This window comes from Periplaneta americana, chromosome 14 (genome assembly GCF_040183065.1).
Source record: "Periplaneta americana isolate PAMFEO1 chromosome 14, P.americana_PAMFEO1_priV1, whole genome shotgun sequence".
In the NCBI taxonomy this organism is placed as follows: domain Eukaryota; kingdom Metazoa; phylum Arthropoda; class Insecta; order Blattodea; family Blattidae; genus Periplaneta; species Periplaneta americana.
This window is the reverse complement of record NC_091130.1, coordinates 17,789,957-17,807,858: the sequence shown is the minus strand read 5'-3', so window position 1 is coordinate 17,807,858 and position 17,902 is coordinate 17,789,957. Positions and strand designations below refer to the sequence as shown.

At 36.1% G+C, this 17,902-nt stretch overlaps 1 protein-coding gene across 2 annotated transcripts in view; it reads left to right on the top strand.

The window, feature by feature from the left end:
- The window catches only part of iPLA2-VIA (calcium-independent phospholipase A2 VIA), a 64,513-nt gene that overhangs the window by 35,897 nt on the left and 10,714 nt on the right, over window positions 1–17,902 (top strand). For both annotated transcript variants that reach the window (XM_069845054.1, XM_069845055.1), the window contains exons 10-12: window positions 3,578–3,763; window positions 7,163–7,334; window positions 8,883–8,978. In XM_069845054.1, coding sequence (XP_069701155.1) covers window positions 3,578–3,763; window positions 7,163–7,334; window positions 8,883–8,978 — 454 coding nt within the window. The remainder of the gene's footprint in view (window positions 1–3,577; window positions 3,764–7,162; window positions 7,335–8,882; window positions 8,979–17,902) is intronic.

Here is a 17,902-nt window from a genome sequence, read left to right as displayed (position 1 = left end):
ATTTACATATCAAGGAGAATGAAAGCTGATTATGCGTTAAGGACTGCAATTTTATACATTATCTTTCTGATGTCGATATGTAAAACAAAATAAAAATCACTGGCGTAATTAACACCGTCTTCAAATCATCCCATGTTCAGAAACATACAAGGCTAAAGGTATATAAAACACTAGCTCGACCGGTCCTCACTTACGGTAGCGAGGCATGGACAATCAGAAAAGCTGATGAGCAAAGGCTGACGACAGCTGAAATGAGGTTCATGAGACGGACAGCGGGATGCTCTTTGCTGGAACACCGTAAAAATGTGGACATATTGCAGGAACTCAAAATGGATCCTATAGTAATTTTGTTCAAGAATATCGACTTCAGTGGAAAAAACATGTCGAAAGGATGGATCGCACAAGATGGCCTAAACAGATTCTTACTTATGTACAAAGAGGAAAGAGGAAATTGGGAAGACCACGCAAGTGCTGGCATGAGACCGTAACAGATCCTGTCAGGTCTAATACGTGTGGGATATGCTGATGACGACGACGACGAGGATGATGATGATGATGATGATAATGTAATATTCGTGCCAAGTAACAAAAGAGAATTTACAAATGAAATTGTTCAAAGACTTAAAGTCATAAATGTCAAGAGGCTGAACAATCGGAGTTGTGTGCTTTGGAATTGTTAACATTTCCACCGTTTTATCTTCTGGAGTTATTCTTTCTATAGCCTGTCTACTTCGGTAAATGGTCCATGAGTCTACCAAAAGAATGCTATGATTACTGACAGATGGAAAGTATACTTCTTGAAACAGCTTGAAGAGGTGAGTTTTCGTAAGCTTCCCCGGTTTTGAGGGCAATGCATAAGCATCTGGGGCCTTAAACATTTTCTTCTTTATGATGGCAATGGAGATATGGGACTTATATGAGTGTCACCGATTATTTTGAAAATTCATATCTCAAAGGCTAGGCCTTCTCCGGATGTAGAAATTGTGTATCTAATGCGTGATTCGGGTTCCGCAAATTCAACCATTTTCAAGTTGCATACCACTTCAGTGGGCCACGTTATGCATGATGTGTATCTGTGAAGAGTTATATCGTGTACTAGGGTGAGTGTATGTGTAAGTGTAGTGTATGGGATGGTGAGGATGATGATGAAGGTGAGGAAGGGAAAAGGGAAACCCAGTGCCAGCACATAGCCTACTCCTGTCGAATAGCACCAAGGGGGCTGTCAGGCTTAACATCCCCATCTGACGGACAAATCACTATCAACAGTGACATATGCCTTCTCTTCATATGCATTGCAGAGAGTTTGGGATTTAACCCAGGCATATTGGTGCACAATTTAGTGCTTAGAAGTTGTGCACTGCCATCTCTCCTAGTCCCCAGGTAGAAATTTTACATGAAGCAGATGCTCTACCACAGAGCTAACCCGGTGGACATGTTAGAAATTTATACGGAGATTTCTTATTTCAAATGGAACATATGGAGGGAAAAATCGTTGTGAAAATTCATTAAAGCTTGGTGAGCTTTCCTTTCAGCAACTTTGTTGTCTGCCCAAAAATAGTTTTTATCCTACATCAGTGGTCGTCAGCACTCGCTGAAATGGGTAGAGTGCGTGGAGGGTAAGGAACTCTGCTCCGTTGTGCACAAGGGATAGAGAGACAGCATACCCGCCAGCAGCGACGATTGCATGCTATACTAAAAGCCAGGTTATGAACCAACTAAACCGGAAGCAACGTTCTGTTGCTCTCTTTCTGAGCTCTGTTGCCACATAGTGGCGCGAGATTGAAAGCGTGTTCAGCGTTTGTCACCGATATGTTTAAAATAACTGTCGCAGCTGTGTTTTCATTATTGATATAATAAAGAAGTATATAACGAATTCAAACATTTCAGTTAAGCGAACGAACAACGATTCAATTTAATAATAATAATAATAATAATAATAATAATAATGATAATAATAATGATGATGATGATGATAACGATAATAATATAGTGTTGACTAATATATCAAGATATAGTATAGTAATTTTTATTTTATACCAGCTATTAAATTTCTCACCGCCCAGACGACGGGCCGTCATCAGCAGAGAACTCGTCCGCCGAGCCCACCGTGAGACCCAAGGTCATTCAGCCGGAAAGCACAAAGCAAGACGACACGTCAGCAACGTTCTCGCCACAGTCCGCACTAATAACAGCCAATCGGCGCACAGCTCCTCGGCTGACTCCCTCTGGCACTATAAATTAAGGAGCTAGGTACCCTCAGATATCATTTAACCCTGAAGATGAGGAAGATGAACATCCTCGAAACGTCGGTGGATCACCAACTTATGACCTGGCTGGAAGCCCGAGAAAATTTCGAATTATCACGTCACCAGGAAAGCTTCAGTAGTTATTTTATTTTGAGTTGTTATAAATCAGATTTATTATTTAGCTATTTTTGTACATCAATAATAATAATGTAATGGATATTATCTTAATTTTATATTTGTACTGATTGAGTCATGTACGAGTATATTCTATTGTTGTTATTATTATTATTATTATTATTATTATTATTACTACTACTACTACTACTACTACTACTACTACTACTACTACTACTACTACTACTACTACCACTACTACCACCACCACCACCACCAACACCGCCACCGCCACCGTCACCCACCACCACCACCACCACCACCACCACCACCACCACCACCACACATAATATATCAATAAGCAAATATACAAATTTAAAAAGAAAACTCGAGCTGGCTGAGCCATTGTTTAAAATAAATAAATAGAGTATTCGGACGCTATTAGGTCTACTATTAATATTTATAGTGCATACAATAAGGAAATCAAAACAGTTAAGTAAGTCACAAGCAGTGTCTCAACCGTTTGCCGCACTGCTTCTTCTACCGATGTAATGCCTCCATTTACACTTTTGTCGGTAATATTTGTATACAGGCAAAATCATTTCTCTCTCTCTCTCCAGACTTAAAAACCCGCTTTGTTTTTGTATCGTAGCACTTGGGAGAATTCATTATTCTCTTCAAGTACTACTTTATATAATTCTCGATAACACTATCAACAGTATTAGTAATTAAAATTCTGTTTTAAGAAAGCACGAGTTAATGACGCTGGTACGAAATGCGACTCGTAATGCACGTGGTGTTAGAAATGAACTGGGAAGTTTGGCTACATTGTCTCCGTGATCCCATTGCCAGATTTTCGTTAGACTACATTTTCACGTGAGGTCCAATGAAAAGCTCCGTTCTCCTTCTCCCCTACACCCCCCACACTCAACATGTCATCACTGCACAGGCTACCCCTCTAACCCACACTTTCCTCTCGCCCTGCCAACTACTTCCTGTTTAGTCGGTTCATAACCTGGCTTTTAGTATAGGGCAGTGTCTTGTCCGCTAGCCCGAGCGTGCAGTGTTTTGATGACCGCTGTCCTACACCATAGTTCTAATATAGTAAAATTATGTCATTGATTCTGATTCACATTAACACTTTGTTTAAAAAACTTAAAATTATGTTTGAAAGGCTGTATACAGACAGACTTCTCAATGTGTGTATTGTTTTTTAGGATCATAATTACTGGGGTGTTGGCAGATCGTAAACCTGTAGACCTCCATCTGTTCCGGAACTACATGTCACCTAGCCAGATGTTGCGTGTGGAGCAGACTGGCATGTTCAAACCTCCTCCCCCACCAGAGGAACAGCTGCTGTGGCGAGCTGCTCGTGCCACTGGGGCAGCCCCTTCCTACTTCAGGTAACTTATATGTTAGTGAATACTCCACATCTGATGTAGGGAATGACCTATACAATTCGTTCCCTAGACTTAATGATTCCCCACATGCTGAAGCTGGTTTTGCAGGACTCAACATGAAAATTGGAGCAATTGTGAGTCATTTACTTTGTGAACATGACTGATTCAATATGAAAAACTTATCAGATTACCAGGAAACAATTGGCATTCATACAGTCCTCTCTGTAGATTGAAAACTCAAAAAAGTTTCATATCCATTGTTCAAGAATTCAAACAGAAAATCAATATCCCGAATTTAAAAGAAAACCTACAAATTAAACCAAACCCTTTAACTCTATTAAATATAGAATATAATCTAAATTTAACAGAAGAAATACTGAAATCAGAAGTAAACACTGAAATACTAAAACAATTGTCTTTAGAGACAATTAATATTAGGTACCCTCCACAAAACTGGCTTCATTTATACATCGACGGATCCTTGATTTCCAGAGAACAAGGTGCCAGTGCAGGTGTTACGTGCTTTATCTTCTCACTTTATAGATCTCTCTCTTTTTTTTTTTTTTTTTTTTTTTTTTTAGTAGGTTATTTTACGACGCTTTATCAACATCTAGCTTATTTAGTGTCTGAATGAGATGAACGTGATAATGCCGGTGAAATGAGTCCAGGGTCCAACACCGAAAGTTACCCGGCATTTGCTCATGTTGGGTTGAGGGAAAACCCCGGAAAAAACCTCAACCAGGTAACTTGCCCCGACCGGGAATCGAACCCGGGCCACCTGGTTTCGCGGCCAGACGTGCTAACCGTTACTCCACAGGTGTGGACTTTATAGATCTCTTGGGTATGGAACAACAAGTTTTGATTGAGAAATCATTGCAATAAGTGAAAGTCTCAGGAATCTTCTCTGCCACATCAATAGATTTAGGAATGCAGTTATATTGTCAGACTCCAAAGCAGCTATTCTATCAATCGTCTCTAAACACACACCTTCATCTCAAATAGCAGAAATAAATAAAATGCTCTCTCAACTAATAACACTCAATAAAAGAATTGTATTCCAATGGATACCATCCCATTGTGGAATCCTGGGAAGCGAGAATGCGGATGCTTTAGCAAAGAAGGGCAGTACTGCTACTTACAGACCTGTTACTAAATCTACGTATTACTCTGTGAAGAGATTTATTAAATCTACATACTTAGACTTCAGCAAACAAAATTTGATAACTCAATCCCAAGGGAAAAAATGAAACTCTCTGCATCAAAATCCACAGTTAATTCCCGATTTACCACGAAAATCGTCTGTAGCTGCATTTAGATTGGCAACAGGCCATGATTGTTTGGCCAAACACCTGCATAGAATTGGAATATATCAGTCTCCTAACTGCCCATTGTGCAACTCAAACCAAGAAATGGATTCGGAACACCTCAAAATCTGTGCTTCAATGGCTGGTCATGATAATATCTTTGAAAAATATTGGAGTGCAAGAGGTCAAATGACTTTATTGTCAAATACCTGGCATTAGAAAACAACTACTTTGTGAACATAAGTAACTGTCATCACAGCAGACTTCAATAGTTATTTATGGTACAAGTTCGTAAAGGTTCCCTTTTTGGCACAAGTATAAAGGCTGGTTCACAATAAACTGGAAACGAGAATCGGAACGAAAACTGTAAAATTGTTAAAATGTGTACATTTAAATGTGAGCATTCATAATTAACGAAAATCTTACCGGAGCCCGGGATCAGGAACGGAGAGTTGGCCAAGTTTCAACTTTGGCGTTCACGTATCCGATCACAGCCCACTAGATTCATTCTATTGCCATCTAAAAGCTATTTTGTCGTCTTATATTTTGTAGCAAGAAGACTGTGACATAACCTATGCATTATTTTGTTCTGTGCTGTGCATCATGGAGCAAGTTTTATTTGATGAAATTCTAATATTGAGCGTTGAGGAAAATCCTCACATTTACGATAAGCTTCGCGCCTCGTATAAAGATGAGAAAATGAAGGAGAATACGTGGCTTTCAATAGCTGCATCTTTGAACACCGATCGTAAGTGAATCATATTTTATTACTGTATTGGTTGTATTACACACTACATATTCATGCATCAATTCAATAACTACTGTTGTGTTCATTTTTGTTCTATTACAAATGTTGTTGTTGTTTTCTCATTATTTTATGTTATGGTAGACTTAAAATAGGTTGTGATAATAAAGATGCATGGGCATATTTATAGTACCGTACCTAATGAAATGTTTCAGTTGAAATTTCGAAGTTGGTTAACCTGTGTTTATGTTGGCTGCCTTGTACTCATGAGAGAACGCCATTGGTCAATTATACACAAATAACATCAGAATGCGTAATATCGACTTTACATATCGTTATTGACATGAGCTGCTGTTACTTTTTCTGATCCTTTCCGTACGTAAGAAACACGGTGGCCATGGACCTCGAAATGAGACTCATCAGAAAAAAGTACATTCTTCCAGTCATTCACTGTTCATTGTTGATGTAATTTTGCCCACATTAAGCGTTTTTTTGCACATAACAGAGGTTAGCAGTTCCTTCTTAATAGGCTTACGAGCCCTTCGTCCAGCTTCCAAGAGCCTACGCTGCACTGTTGTGACGTGAATATTCGCCCCAGTGGTAGCCATTAACTCGCGGGTTAAGTCGACAGCAGTTAGTCTAGGATTTAATTTACTTTTCCTGACAATTAAACGATCATCTGCAGTTGAAGTCTTCCTTTTCCGGCCACAGTTTCCTTTTTTCTGGGGTGTGATGGATCCAGTCTCCCTGTATCTTTTTATGATCGAATTAACAGTAGCCAAACCGATGTGACATTCTGCAGCAATTTGCCTCTGTGTCATAGAAGAATGCTCTGCTAATGTTATAATTTTAGACCGTTTTCGTGGAGTTGTATCCATTTGTGAAGACGACAGAATGTACACAGGATTGGAGTATCAAGTCTTCAACACAACTGAAATGCTTATAAGTACAAAACGACAGGCAAAATGTCACATATTATAAAAAAAATAATAACGACATACCTTCAACAATGGAATTACACGTACTACAGATATCAATTAAAGCGATATCAGCAGCTGTGAGGCCAACAATGACAGAAAATGTAAAAATATGTTGTGTTCGGATTAATTTGCACGCTACTGTATGTACAATATGTTGTGTTTAATGTTAGTCTTGAGGTGTCTCGTTTTGTACCAGCTAGCCATTTGAACTGTTTAAATCTGTTGGTTGCTCTTTCACTTACATGTTCAGTGTGGTGTAATTTTATAGATCATCTTTGGTAATTTGTAATATAGAGTAGGGTTACAAAGTGCACATGTGCAACACACGTCTACATTTCATATTTACAGAGTTTATGTATGATCGTTGTTCTAGGGCATTTGGACGTTTCTTAGATGGTGGTCTAGTAGCTAACAACCCAACATTAGATGCCTTGACAGAAATACATGAATATAATCTTGCTTTGAAAGCATCTGGGCGATTATCTGAAGTTCGACCTCCCACAGTGGTAGTTTCACTTGGAACTGGACTGGTTCCTGTCACTCAGGTAAGCAACTGCAACTGTTAATTGTATTTAACCTGTTGTTGGTTGATTAATTACATTACCTGCATTATGTTCGCCTGAAGCAGAATCTAAAATTGATGCCTCAGCCTAATTTCGGAGTAAAACATTTAAGTAACTTGTTTATTACTTATAGAATGATATAAAAATATTATCGTTACTTCTGTTTTTGTAAAGATATCAAACAATTTACTGTTATGTGTGTATTCAGTGACGGAAATATATAGTAACCACTCTTTCTGTTTGCAGAACTATTACAGTTTGTGGAACTGTTAACCACTTCTTTAGTTTGTGGAATTGTGGAACTATTATTGCTACTACTATTTGTGGAAGTAGCGATAATTTTGTGTATATTATTATTTTACCATTTCACGATTATCAATGAGTAACTGTTATTACTATTGCCACGACTTCTGTTCGTGGAACTATTATCTCTACTTCTGTTTGGAACTATTATCTCTACTTCTGTTTGAAACTATTATCTCTACTTCTGTTTGGAACTATTATCTCTACTTCTGTTTGGAACTATTATCTCTACTTCTGTTTGGAACTATTATCTCTACTTCTGTTTGGAACTATTATCTCTACTTCTGTTTGGAACTATTATCTCTACTTCTGTTTGGAACTATTATCTCTACTTCTGTTTGGAACTATTATCTCTACTTCTGTTTGAAACTATTTTCACGACTTTTATTCATGGAACTATTATCTGTACTTCTGTTTGAAACTATTGTCACGACTTCTATTCATGGAAGTATTGTCACTGCTTCTGTTTGTGAAACTATTATCTCTACTTCTTTTTGAAACTATTGTCACGACTTCTATTCATGGAACTATTGTCACTGGTGAAACTATTATCTATACTTCTGTTTGAAACTATTTTCACGACTTTTATTTATGGAACTATTGTCACTGCTTCCGTTCGTGAAACTATTATCTTTACTTCTGTTTGAAACTATTTTCACGACTTTTATTCATGGAAATATTGTCACTGCTTCTGTTCGTGAAACTATTATCTCTACTTCTGTTTGAAACTATTTTCACGATTTCTATTCATGGAACTATTGTCATTGCTTCTGTTCGTGAAACTATTATCCCTATTTCTGTTTGAAACTATTTTCACGACTTTTATTCATGGAACTATTGTCACTGCTTCTGTTCCTGAAACTATTATCTTTACTTCTGTTTGAAACTATTGTCACGACTTCTGTTCATGGAACTATTGTCACAACTTCTGTTCGTGAAACTATTATTTCTACTTGTGTTTGGAACTATAACCATGACTCAATTCATGGAACTATTGTCACTGATTTCGTTTGTGAAACTGTTATCACTATTTCTTTTTTGTGGTAATATTGTCACTACTTATGTTCATGGAACTATTGTCATTAATTCTGTTTGTGGAACTATTATCACGACTATCATCTGTTTATGGAAATGGAACGAAACAAAGTAGGCATTGTCATTTATGCATAGAGTGATTAATACAATAAATGTGCAGAGATGTACTGAATATTTATTTATTTTTTGTAGCTGAAGGAGATAGATGTCTTCCGTCCAGAGAGCCTCTGGGATACAGCCCGACTAGCAATTGGAATATCAGCACTTGGGACACTGCTAGTCGACCAGGTGACTTGAAAATAAATGTATAATATACGTAATTAAGTAATTTAGTGTCATTTTTCTTCGTGGTAGCAGTAGTTCCGAATGTTGTGGCTACAGACGCTTTATGGATGTTCAGATATGGGGATTGCAAAATCTACACATCCGACATGAACACATTTGAAATAGCCTGTAACTGAATGTATGATGGAAGACAGGATTGTCAGGTCATTCTTATTCTATGAGACAATAGCAAAAGGAACTGTGTACATTGAAATGCTGGTACAGTTAGTCTATCCCCAAATATCTGATCTGCAGCCCAACATATTCTTATAACACGATGGATCTTACACACATTGTTGTGTGCAGGTTCGAGAGTCTGTCAGTAACACATTTCAGATCACTGAATCGAATGCAATAGATACATTTCATGCCTGTGACGTGTGGACTTGATATCACCGCCTGCGATAAAGATATTAGTGCGCTATAAATCACAGCTGGATTAATCACATCGGTCCAGTGAAGCTAATTATGCATTCTAATTTGTTATTTATTTATTTACTAGAGCTTCCTCAAATTAGAGGCTGCCATTAGACGAAGCATACAAAACAATACAAGAACAAATAGATGATGAAAGATAACAGAGTAAGGAAAAGGGTAAACAAGTACACAAACAAATAAACAAACAATGGCAGTGTACAGAATAAAAAAGTTACAAGTAAAGAAGCAATGAAAGCTAATAAGAAAAAGAAAAATGATAATGGTGTGTCAGTTTTTTCAGTACACTGAATTAGAGTCCATATAGGTGGTTCCATAAAAGTTTGACTGACTCTCTAATTATGGGGAGGGCCAGTTCATTCAGAAACGATTTGTGCAGTCCTAGGGTCTTACAGAATTGAGAAGAGAAGTTAGGTATTGTTCCACTTGCTCCAAACATCAATCCCGTAACACTGATATCGTGAAGTTGGTATTTATCTTTATAATACGGGATGGTTGGAACACAGATTGCTCGTTTCTCCTCATGAATGTCTTCAGGCTGTCCTTTATATGTTTCAAACCTGATGGTGGGATCAATTATCATACTCTGAGACAGGGATTCGCTAATGGCGAAAAGCATTGTTAGAACTTCTTTCTTACGCGTAATCCCAACAATTCCTGTGTTTTCCCTATTAGTTTGTGGATTTTCTCCTAACATATTCACGTCATCCGCATTGACAAGCAGTTGATGCAACCTGTTCAATTCCAAACCCTCTCTGTGATCCTGGACTTTAATAATGGCATAATCTAAAGCAAAAACAAAGTTAAAAAATAAAGGTGATAGTGCATCTCCTTGCTTTAGCCCGCATTGAATTATAAAAGCATCTGACAGAAACTGGTCTATATGGACTCTGCTGTGTATTGATATAAGAAATGAGTATGTTTCAAAACGAAATTTCTCTTAGATCACTTGGAATCCTGTAGAGCAGTGAAGGGAAGTGGGGGAAAAACCAGAGGCAGTATGCTACCCCAAGATTTTCCCCTGGCTTACCTCGATTTAAAAAAAGGCATACCCCCTTCGTTATAACAGACACATAAATGATGTCTACAATAAATTGTTTCGTTACAATCAGTAATGCGAATCTTTTAAGCTTAAGCAACACAAAATTTCTTAATAAAATAATTTCAAGTTACTTCAGTTATTTACTAGATTATTTTACAATGTACATTGAGACATCATTTAAAATAATGTTGTTGTTGTTTTCTAATGCCAAGCGTTTGACAATAAAGTCATTTGACCTCTTGCACTCCAATATTTTTCAAAGATATTATCATGGCCAGCCACTGAAGCACAGATTTTGAGGTGTTCCGAATCCATTTCTTGGTTTGAGTTGCACAATGGGCAGTTAGGGGACTGATATGTTCCAATTCTATGCAGGTGTTTAGCCAAACAATCATGGCCTGTTGCCAATCTAAATGCAGCTACAGACGATTTTCGTGGTAAATCGGGAATTAAATGTGGATTTTGATGCAGAGAGTTTCATTTTTTCCCTTGGGATTGAGTTATCAAATTTTGTTTGTTGAAGTCTAAGTATGTAGATTTAATAAATCTCTTCACAGAGTAATACGTAGATTTAGTAACAGGTCTGTAAGTAGCAGTGCTGCCCTTCTTTGCTAAAGCATCCGCATTCTCGTTTCCCAGGATTCCACAATTCATTCATTCATTCATTCATTCATTCATTCATTCATTCATTCATTCATTCATTTATTTTATTCCATAGATCTTACATGAGCAATGAAGCTTTAAGATGTGGAACAAGTCAAATATTTTACAATATTACAATTACAATTTTTACAAATTTTTATAGATTTACAATTTAGTAATTTTCTACAATTTTTACAATTTTGTGCAATATTTTGGCGAGATGTAGTGAGATGAGGTGAGATCCGAGGATTCGCCAAAATATTACCCGGCATTTGCCTTTTGGTTGGAGAAAACCTCGGAAAAACCCAACCAGGTAATCAAATCAAAGGGGGGTAATCAAATCAAAGGGGTTGATGCCAAGCACTCACCATAGACCATCCGGCTTCATTCCCACGGCTGGGATGGTATCCATTGGAATACAATTCTTTTATTGAGTGATATTAGTGTGTGTGTGTGTGTGTGTGTGTGTGTGTGTGTGTGTGTGCGCGCGTGCGTGCGTGTGCGTGTGTGTGTGTATGTGTGTGTTTTTTTTTTTTTTTTTTTTTGCTCTGGATTTAACAATGAAGTCATCATCCTTCTTGCTTCCCAATATTTTGATGGAAGGTCCACAAATGTCCTAAGAGTTTCACAATTAGCCAGGTGCTCCATCTCCATGTCCTCTTCTCTGGTGCACAGTAAGCATTTAGGTGAATTCCGTACTCCAATACGATGGAGGTGTTTACTGAGGCAATCATGACCAGTAATCAATCTAAACATGGCCACGGCAGATTTTCGAGGTAGATCAGGAATTAGTTTTGGATCTTTGAATGATACTTTCCATTTTGAATTTTGATGTTTTGCCTTTTCGCTGTAACTTATTCTTTTTATGACTCGCTTTATTGATTCATATGGGAACTTGAAATTTGTTTTTAAGTTGATTTAAGTTCCTTTCTTTGCTAACATATCCACTTTCTCATTACCGTTCAGACCACAGTGGGCCGGGATCCATTGGAAGATCACTTTTTTATTTAGCATTTGAATTTGTTTTACCATGCAATGAATTTCTTTTACTTTTTCCATTTTAGGGGATGTAGTTGAGCTGATGGACTGGATTGCAGCTTTGGAGTCAGACAGGATGACTATGTTTTTGCACTGGTTTAGCCAAACAAATACATTTTGAAGTGATGTATAAATGGCTTCAACTTCGCCATCAAAATTTGTTGTGTACTTGTCAACACTTTTATAAAGAGAAAAGTATTGGCAAGTAGCTCCTGCTCCAGCTCCTTCATTTTGATCCATGAGAGATCCATCAGAGTAAATGTACAACCAGTCCTTTTGTGGATATTTTCTAGTCATTGTTTGTAGGGCAATGACTTTTTCTATTTCTGGATTTATATCTTTTTTGTTGAAGACTTCATCAAGATCGAGGCAGCAATCTACTTTGAAGTTATTGAGTGGATTATATCGATTCCTCAAGTTTTCCTTTTCACTTGGTATTTCTAGAATTTGCTTAAGCTTTTCTACCTCTTGTATGTATCCATTTTGGGTCCTCAATGTAAATTTAGAATCTTTGTATTTACTCCATTTATCCCAATTTGGAAGCCTTCTTAATTTTTCATAGGTTAAAAGGGCTTGTGTTTCAAGATCTGTTACAACTGGTTTATTAGATGTGATTATTTGCATAGCTTCAATTGGAGTAGTTTTGATTGCACCAGTGATGAGACGTAAAGCTTGGTTTTGAGTGCGTTCTAATATCTGTTTATTTGTGGTTGATGAGGTTATTAGTGCTTCACCACAGTACATTAAGATAGGCTTTATGTATGTGTTGTAGGTTGTGTTGAGTGTACTCCTTGAGCTACCCATTTCGTTCCTGCCAGTCTTTTTAGTAATTTAAAATGATTTGTTGCCTTTGTGCTGATCTGTTCATTGTGATTTCTCCATGTGAGCTTATTGTCGAAATGTATACCCAGGTATTTTGCATTTTCAGTTCTTTGTAACTTATCATCTCTATAGTTTAGATTTATTTTCACTCGTTTCTTTCTTAATGAGAAGAGTTGAAAGTTTGTTTTTTCTGTGTTCACTGACATCATATTATTTGAACACCAAATTTCAAGTGCCACTAACGATGACTGGATGGAATTTTGAAGTTTCTCTACTGCGTTGGTTTTATGTATGTATGTATTTATTGTATGTATTTATTTACACTGCAAGTGGGCAAGCACCCAGTGGCAGTGGTATATACAATATTAACAATACACAGTTAAAATGATAAGCAATACACAGTAAAATTTACAATACATAATACAATTTACAACACATATACAATTTTATACACAATACAATAAGAATACACAATACAATTTAACACAATAATAATAAAACATAAAATAGAACACCTAATTTTACAACACAACCTACATAATTATGTATAGGTCCTACATAAGTTTCAATAGTCTTTCACTTTACACTCATCTCATTCCCTGTAGTGGCACTATGACGCATTCACTGACACTTTAGCACACATTTCACTGACACTCTGTAACACATTTCACTGACACTATAGAACACATTTCATTGACGCTATAAATTATCACTGATCGGAACTGTTCACTGCACTGTAAAACCATAACTTCACTGACTCACCTCGCTTCACTGATACAACAGTTCAAATAAGTCAAATAATTACATCCTTATGCATACTGTACTTATAACAGAACTACATTTAAACTAAACATTTCTAGTCTAAGGCCCTCTTACACGCTATTTTTAAATAATTTACAATTCAAACCAAGGAAGTAAACTCGTCAGGCTAGATAAATACATGTCACCTTAAAAAATTAAATGTTGAATGTCACCTTAATTTTAATTTTCACTTTATACACAACTCTTTAAATTATTCTTGAATCTCCTTAAGGAAGGACAGCCTTCAAAGACCGCTGCAGGTAGGTCATTCCAATCATTTATAGTTCTATTTAAAAATGAGAATTTACCTACATCCGTTTTCTGTTTCCTACATTTGATTTTAGAATCATGAGCGTTCCTACCATAGTACGTTGGCTTTTCTAACCGAGCCGTTATGTCTACCCATGCTTTCTGACCTAGATGTGCTCTATACAATGATGTTATTCTAGTTTTCCTACGTCTGTTTTCCAAAGTTTCCCATTTAAGTTCTTTTATCGTATCGTTCCCATCTTCTCTTTTACCTTTAACAAATTTAGCTGCCCTATACTGGATTCTTTCTAAGGAATTTATCTGATATATTCTATAGGGATCCCAACACGTAGTTCCGTATTCCATTAACGGTCGCACTAATGTTAGATATGCTATTTCCCTCGATTTGGGGCTAGCCTTTCTCAAGATTCTCATAATAAAGTGAAGTGCCCTCCATGCTTTGCCTGTAACATTATCAACATGCTCTCCCCAAGAAAGTTTGGAGTTTAAATACACTCCTAGGTATTTACAACATTGTTCTTGCGGAATTACAACACCACTGAATTCGTAATTAAGACTAGTTTCCTCTCGGGTTTTACAAATCCGTCCAAATAACCAAATCATCAGCAAAGAATGTTGTTTTAGTGTCATGTTTTTCCAGCTCTTGTGGTAGGTCGTTAATATATATGTTGAATAGTGTTGTGCTTAATACTGCACCTTGAGGTAAGCCCAAGTGAGTTTGTTTATATTTAGAACTTGCTGATCCATAAGTGATATTAATGTTAAATCTTCAAAGTGCCTTACGTAATTGAGGACCGTTTTTGCAAAACTTGCTAATTGAAAAAACGAAATTTTACAGGAGACACAAAAAACTGAATGGAGACAAGTATGTTATAGGTGCAACCATCACACTTTTGACACACTACAATGAAGAGAAATAATGCAATTTTACTAAGATAACTTTAACACCGTGTAGAGGCCTGCTTTATGTTAACGAATCCACCAAAATCTCAATTTGCAAATTTTGCAGTTAGCAAGTTTTGCAAAAACGGTCTTCAATTATTAATAAAAAGTGCAACAAGAACAAAAATGACAGTCACTAAATTGGCAACAATGGCCACCACAAGCTACAGACCACAGCCACTCATAAGCATTCCAGGGATTGACTTATCAAATAAATATGTCTAAATACGCGTTGAATACAATTCCTGAAGGCTGTGGTTTAGATTTACGGAGCAAACAGATAGTAGCCTACTCTTTGTTGTGAAGAAATGTATAGGCCTAAACAAATTTTTACGGATCACATTTTTTCATGATGGTATTTCATTTTTCACTAACGGTATGTCTTCTGGTCATAGAAATCAGTGCCGGTATTCCATACCATCACATTTTATTAGGTCCCCTACTTTTTCTAGTGTTTATAAATGATCTTGCCCCCCTAATAAAAGATGTAGATCATCCCATATTATTTGCAGATGACACAAGTATAGTAATTACAGCCAATAACTCCAACACATTCCAATCCTCAACAGAGGAAATTCTCTTTAAAATATGTGATTGGTTCTCAGTCAATAAATTAGTATTAAATTGTAACAAAACTAACACAATTCAATTTAAATCCTGTCCAAATTCAACGTCGCAAATTTCTAGCACAATAATTAATAATAGATCCCCATTAGAAACAACAACAACCAAATTTCTTGGCTTAAAAATCGATAATGTGTTAAATTGGGAAAATCATATTAAAGAAATTACCCCCAAACTAAATTCAGCTTGTTTTGCTATTAGATCTATGCAAAACATAGTAAATATCAATACCTTAAAAACAATATACTTTGCATACTTCCACTCGGTAATGAGTTTTGGAATAATATTCTGGGGAAATTCCACAGATAGTAACAATATATTTCTATTACAAAAAAGAGTAATTAGAATAATAGTAGGTGCCAAATCTAGGGAATCGTGTAGAGCTATTTTAAAAAAACTACAAATAATGCCCATGGCTTGTCAGTATATCTTTTCATTAATAATCTTCCTCGTATGTAATCGTGAAAACTTTGTAACTAATTCAACAGTTCGTAGCATAAATACACGTCAAAAAAATGACTTTCATACTCCATCGGTAAGTCTATCGTGCTATCAAAAAGGAGTGCATTAGATGGCAGTAAACATTTTTAATAGCCTCCCTATCGATATAAAAAATGAAACTCAAAACATAAGATTATTTAGGGCCAAATTAAAGAAGTACCTAATTTCTCACGCCTTCTATTCTGTAGGTGAATTCATGACATTCAATAACACTTCATGAAATTGATACTAAAACTTTGTGTTGTACTAGTAGACTATATTGTAAATCTCGTCTGTATATATTTCATCTAGACTGTGACTATAAATTAAGATTTTATAATAGTATTAAGTTTTTTGACTTGTTCAATATTCTTGCTGTAAGCATGTATGAATACCATGGAATGTTAATAAATACAATACAATACAATACAATACAATCTCACTTCCCTCACTGCTGTAGAGGGACTAGTATTGAACAATATTCCACTGAAAACTTGCTGTGATTGAAATTGTTACATCTAACCTTTTTCCACGGAGGTACTCAATTATTGTAGGTTTAATTTGTACGAAAGTAAAAAAAAAAATTTGTTCTTAACTTCTACAATAAATTGTCTAGTCTTTATTAATCAGGTAATCTTTTAGTACTTTGATTTTTATTGTAATTGTAAATTAAAATGAACTGGCACTGAATAAAGGAAAACATGCGCTCCAAGCAGTAGACAGATGCTTAAATAAATGGCCGAATATTGGGGTGAAGAATTTTTTCAACATCTATAATGCACTAGTTGAATCAAAAATAATGTATAATATTGAGATCTAGGGTATTAGGTTATCCAGCAGAATCATCGGTAAAGTAAGAGCCAAAATGTGTAAAAAAATTTCTGGGAATGCCGGAGAATGCTTCTAACCTGGCAACATTACTAGAGATGGGAACCGATTCGAGTCTGGGAATTATTCTAGAAAGAAAAATTAAATATTTAGGTAATATTCTGTGTAGGAATGATTCAGCAATTATGAAAACATATATCTTTTGTATGGAAGCTGCTAATTGGAAATCAAATTGGCTGAAAGAGTTGGAACGAGAAATAAATAGATTAGGTCTAAATTGGCTATGGAGAGAACTAGGGTCTATAAACACGAAAATTATTGGAAGAATAGTAAAAGAGAGGGCAAACGAAATTTCGAGATAAGATATTTTTAGTAATATTAAAGACCTAGGATCACTAAAATACTATAGGGAGGTTAAGCAGTTTTGGGAACAGGAAGAATATATTAGACTAAACTCAAAGGAAGAGAGAACAGGAATGGCGTGGTGGAGATTAGGTATCTGGAGACTCAAGAATAAGAGAGGGAACGTAGAGAAGCATAAATGTCCTTTGTGTGGACTAGCGGAAGACACAATGCATATTGCGTTAAAGTGTCAGGCAACGAATGATTTGAGAAACGGTATAGTAGCTTATAAAAAAATGAATGGTCCCCTTAACGCCAGCAGTCTGCATAAATTAGGAAAATTTCTTTTTAGAGTTAAAATTAGATGGGAAGAGAAAGTCAAAGCTCTAACGGAGATGGAATTATAAATGTTGAGTAGCCAGATACGATAGGAAACTACGAAAAGTAGTCAATGAAGTTAACAGAATAATTTTTAAGAGATTGAGTATAGAGTGAAGAAGCTAAAGTAAGAGTTTTAAATACAAGAGCTATATTTATTATTAGTTTATTATTATTATTATTATTATTATTATTATTATTATTATTACTTACTTACTTACTTACTTACTTACTTACTGGCTTT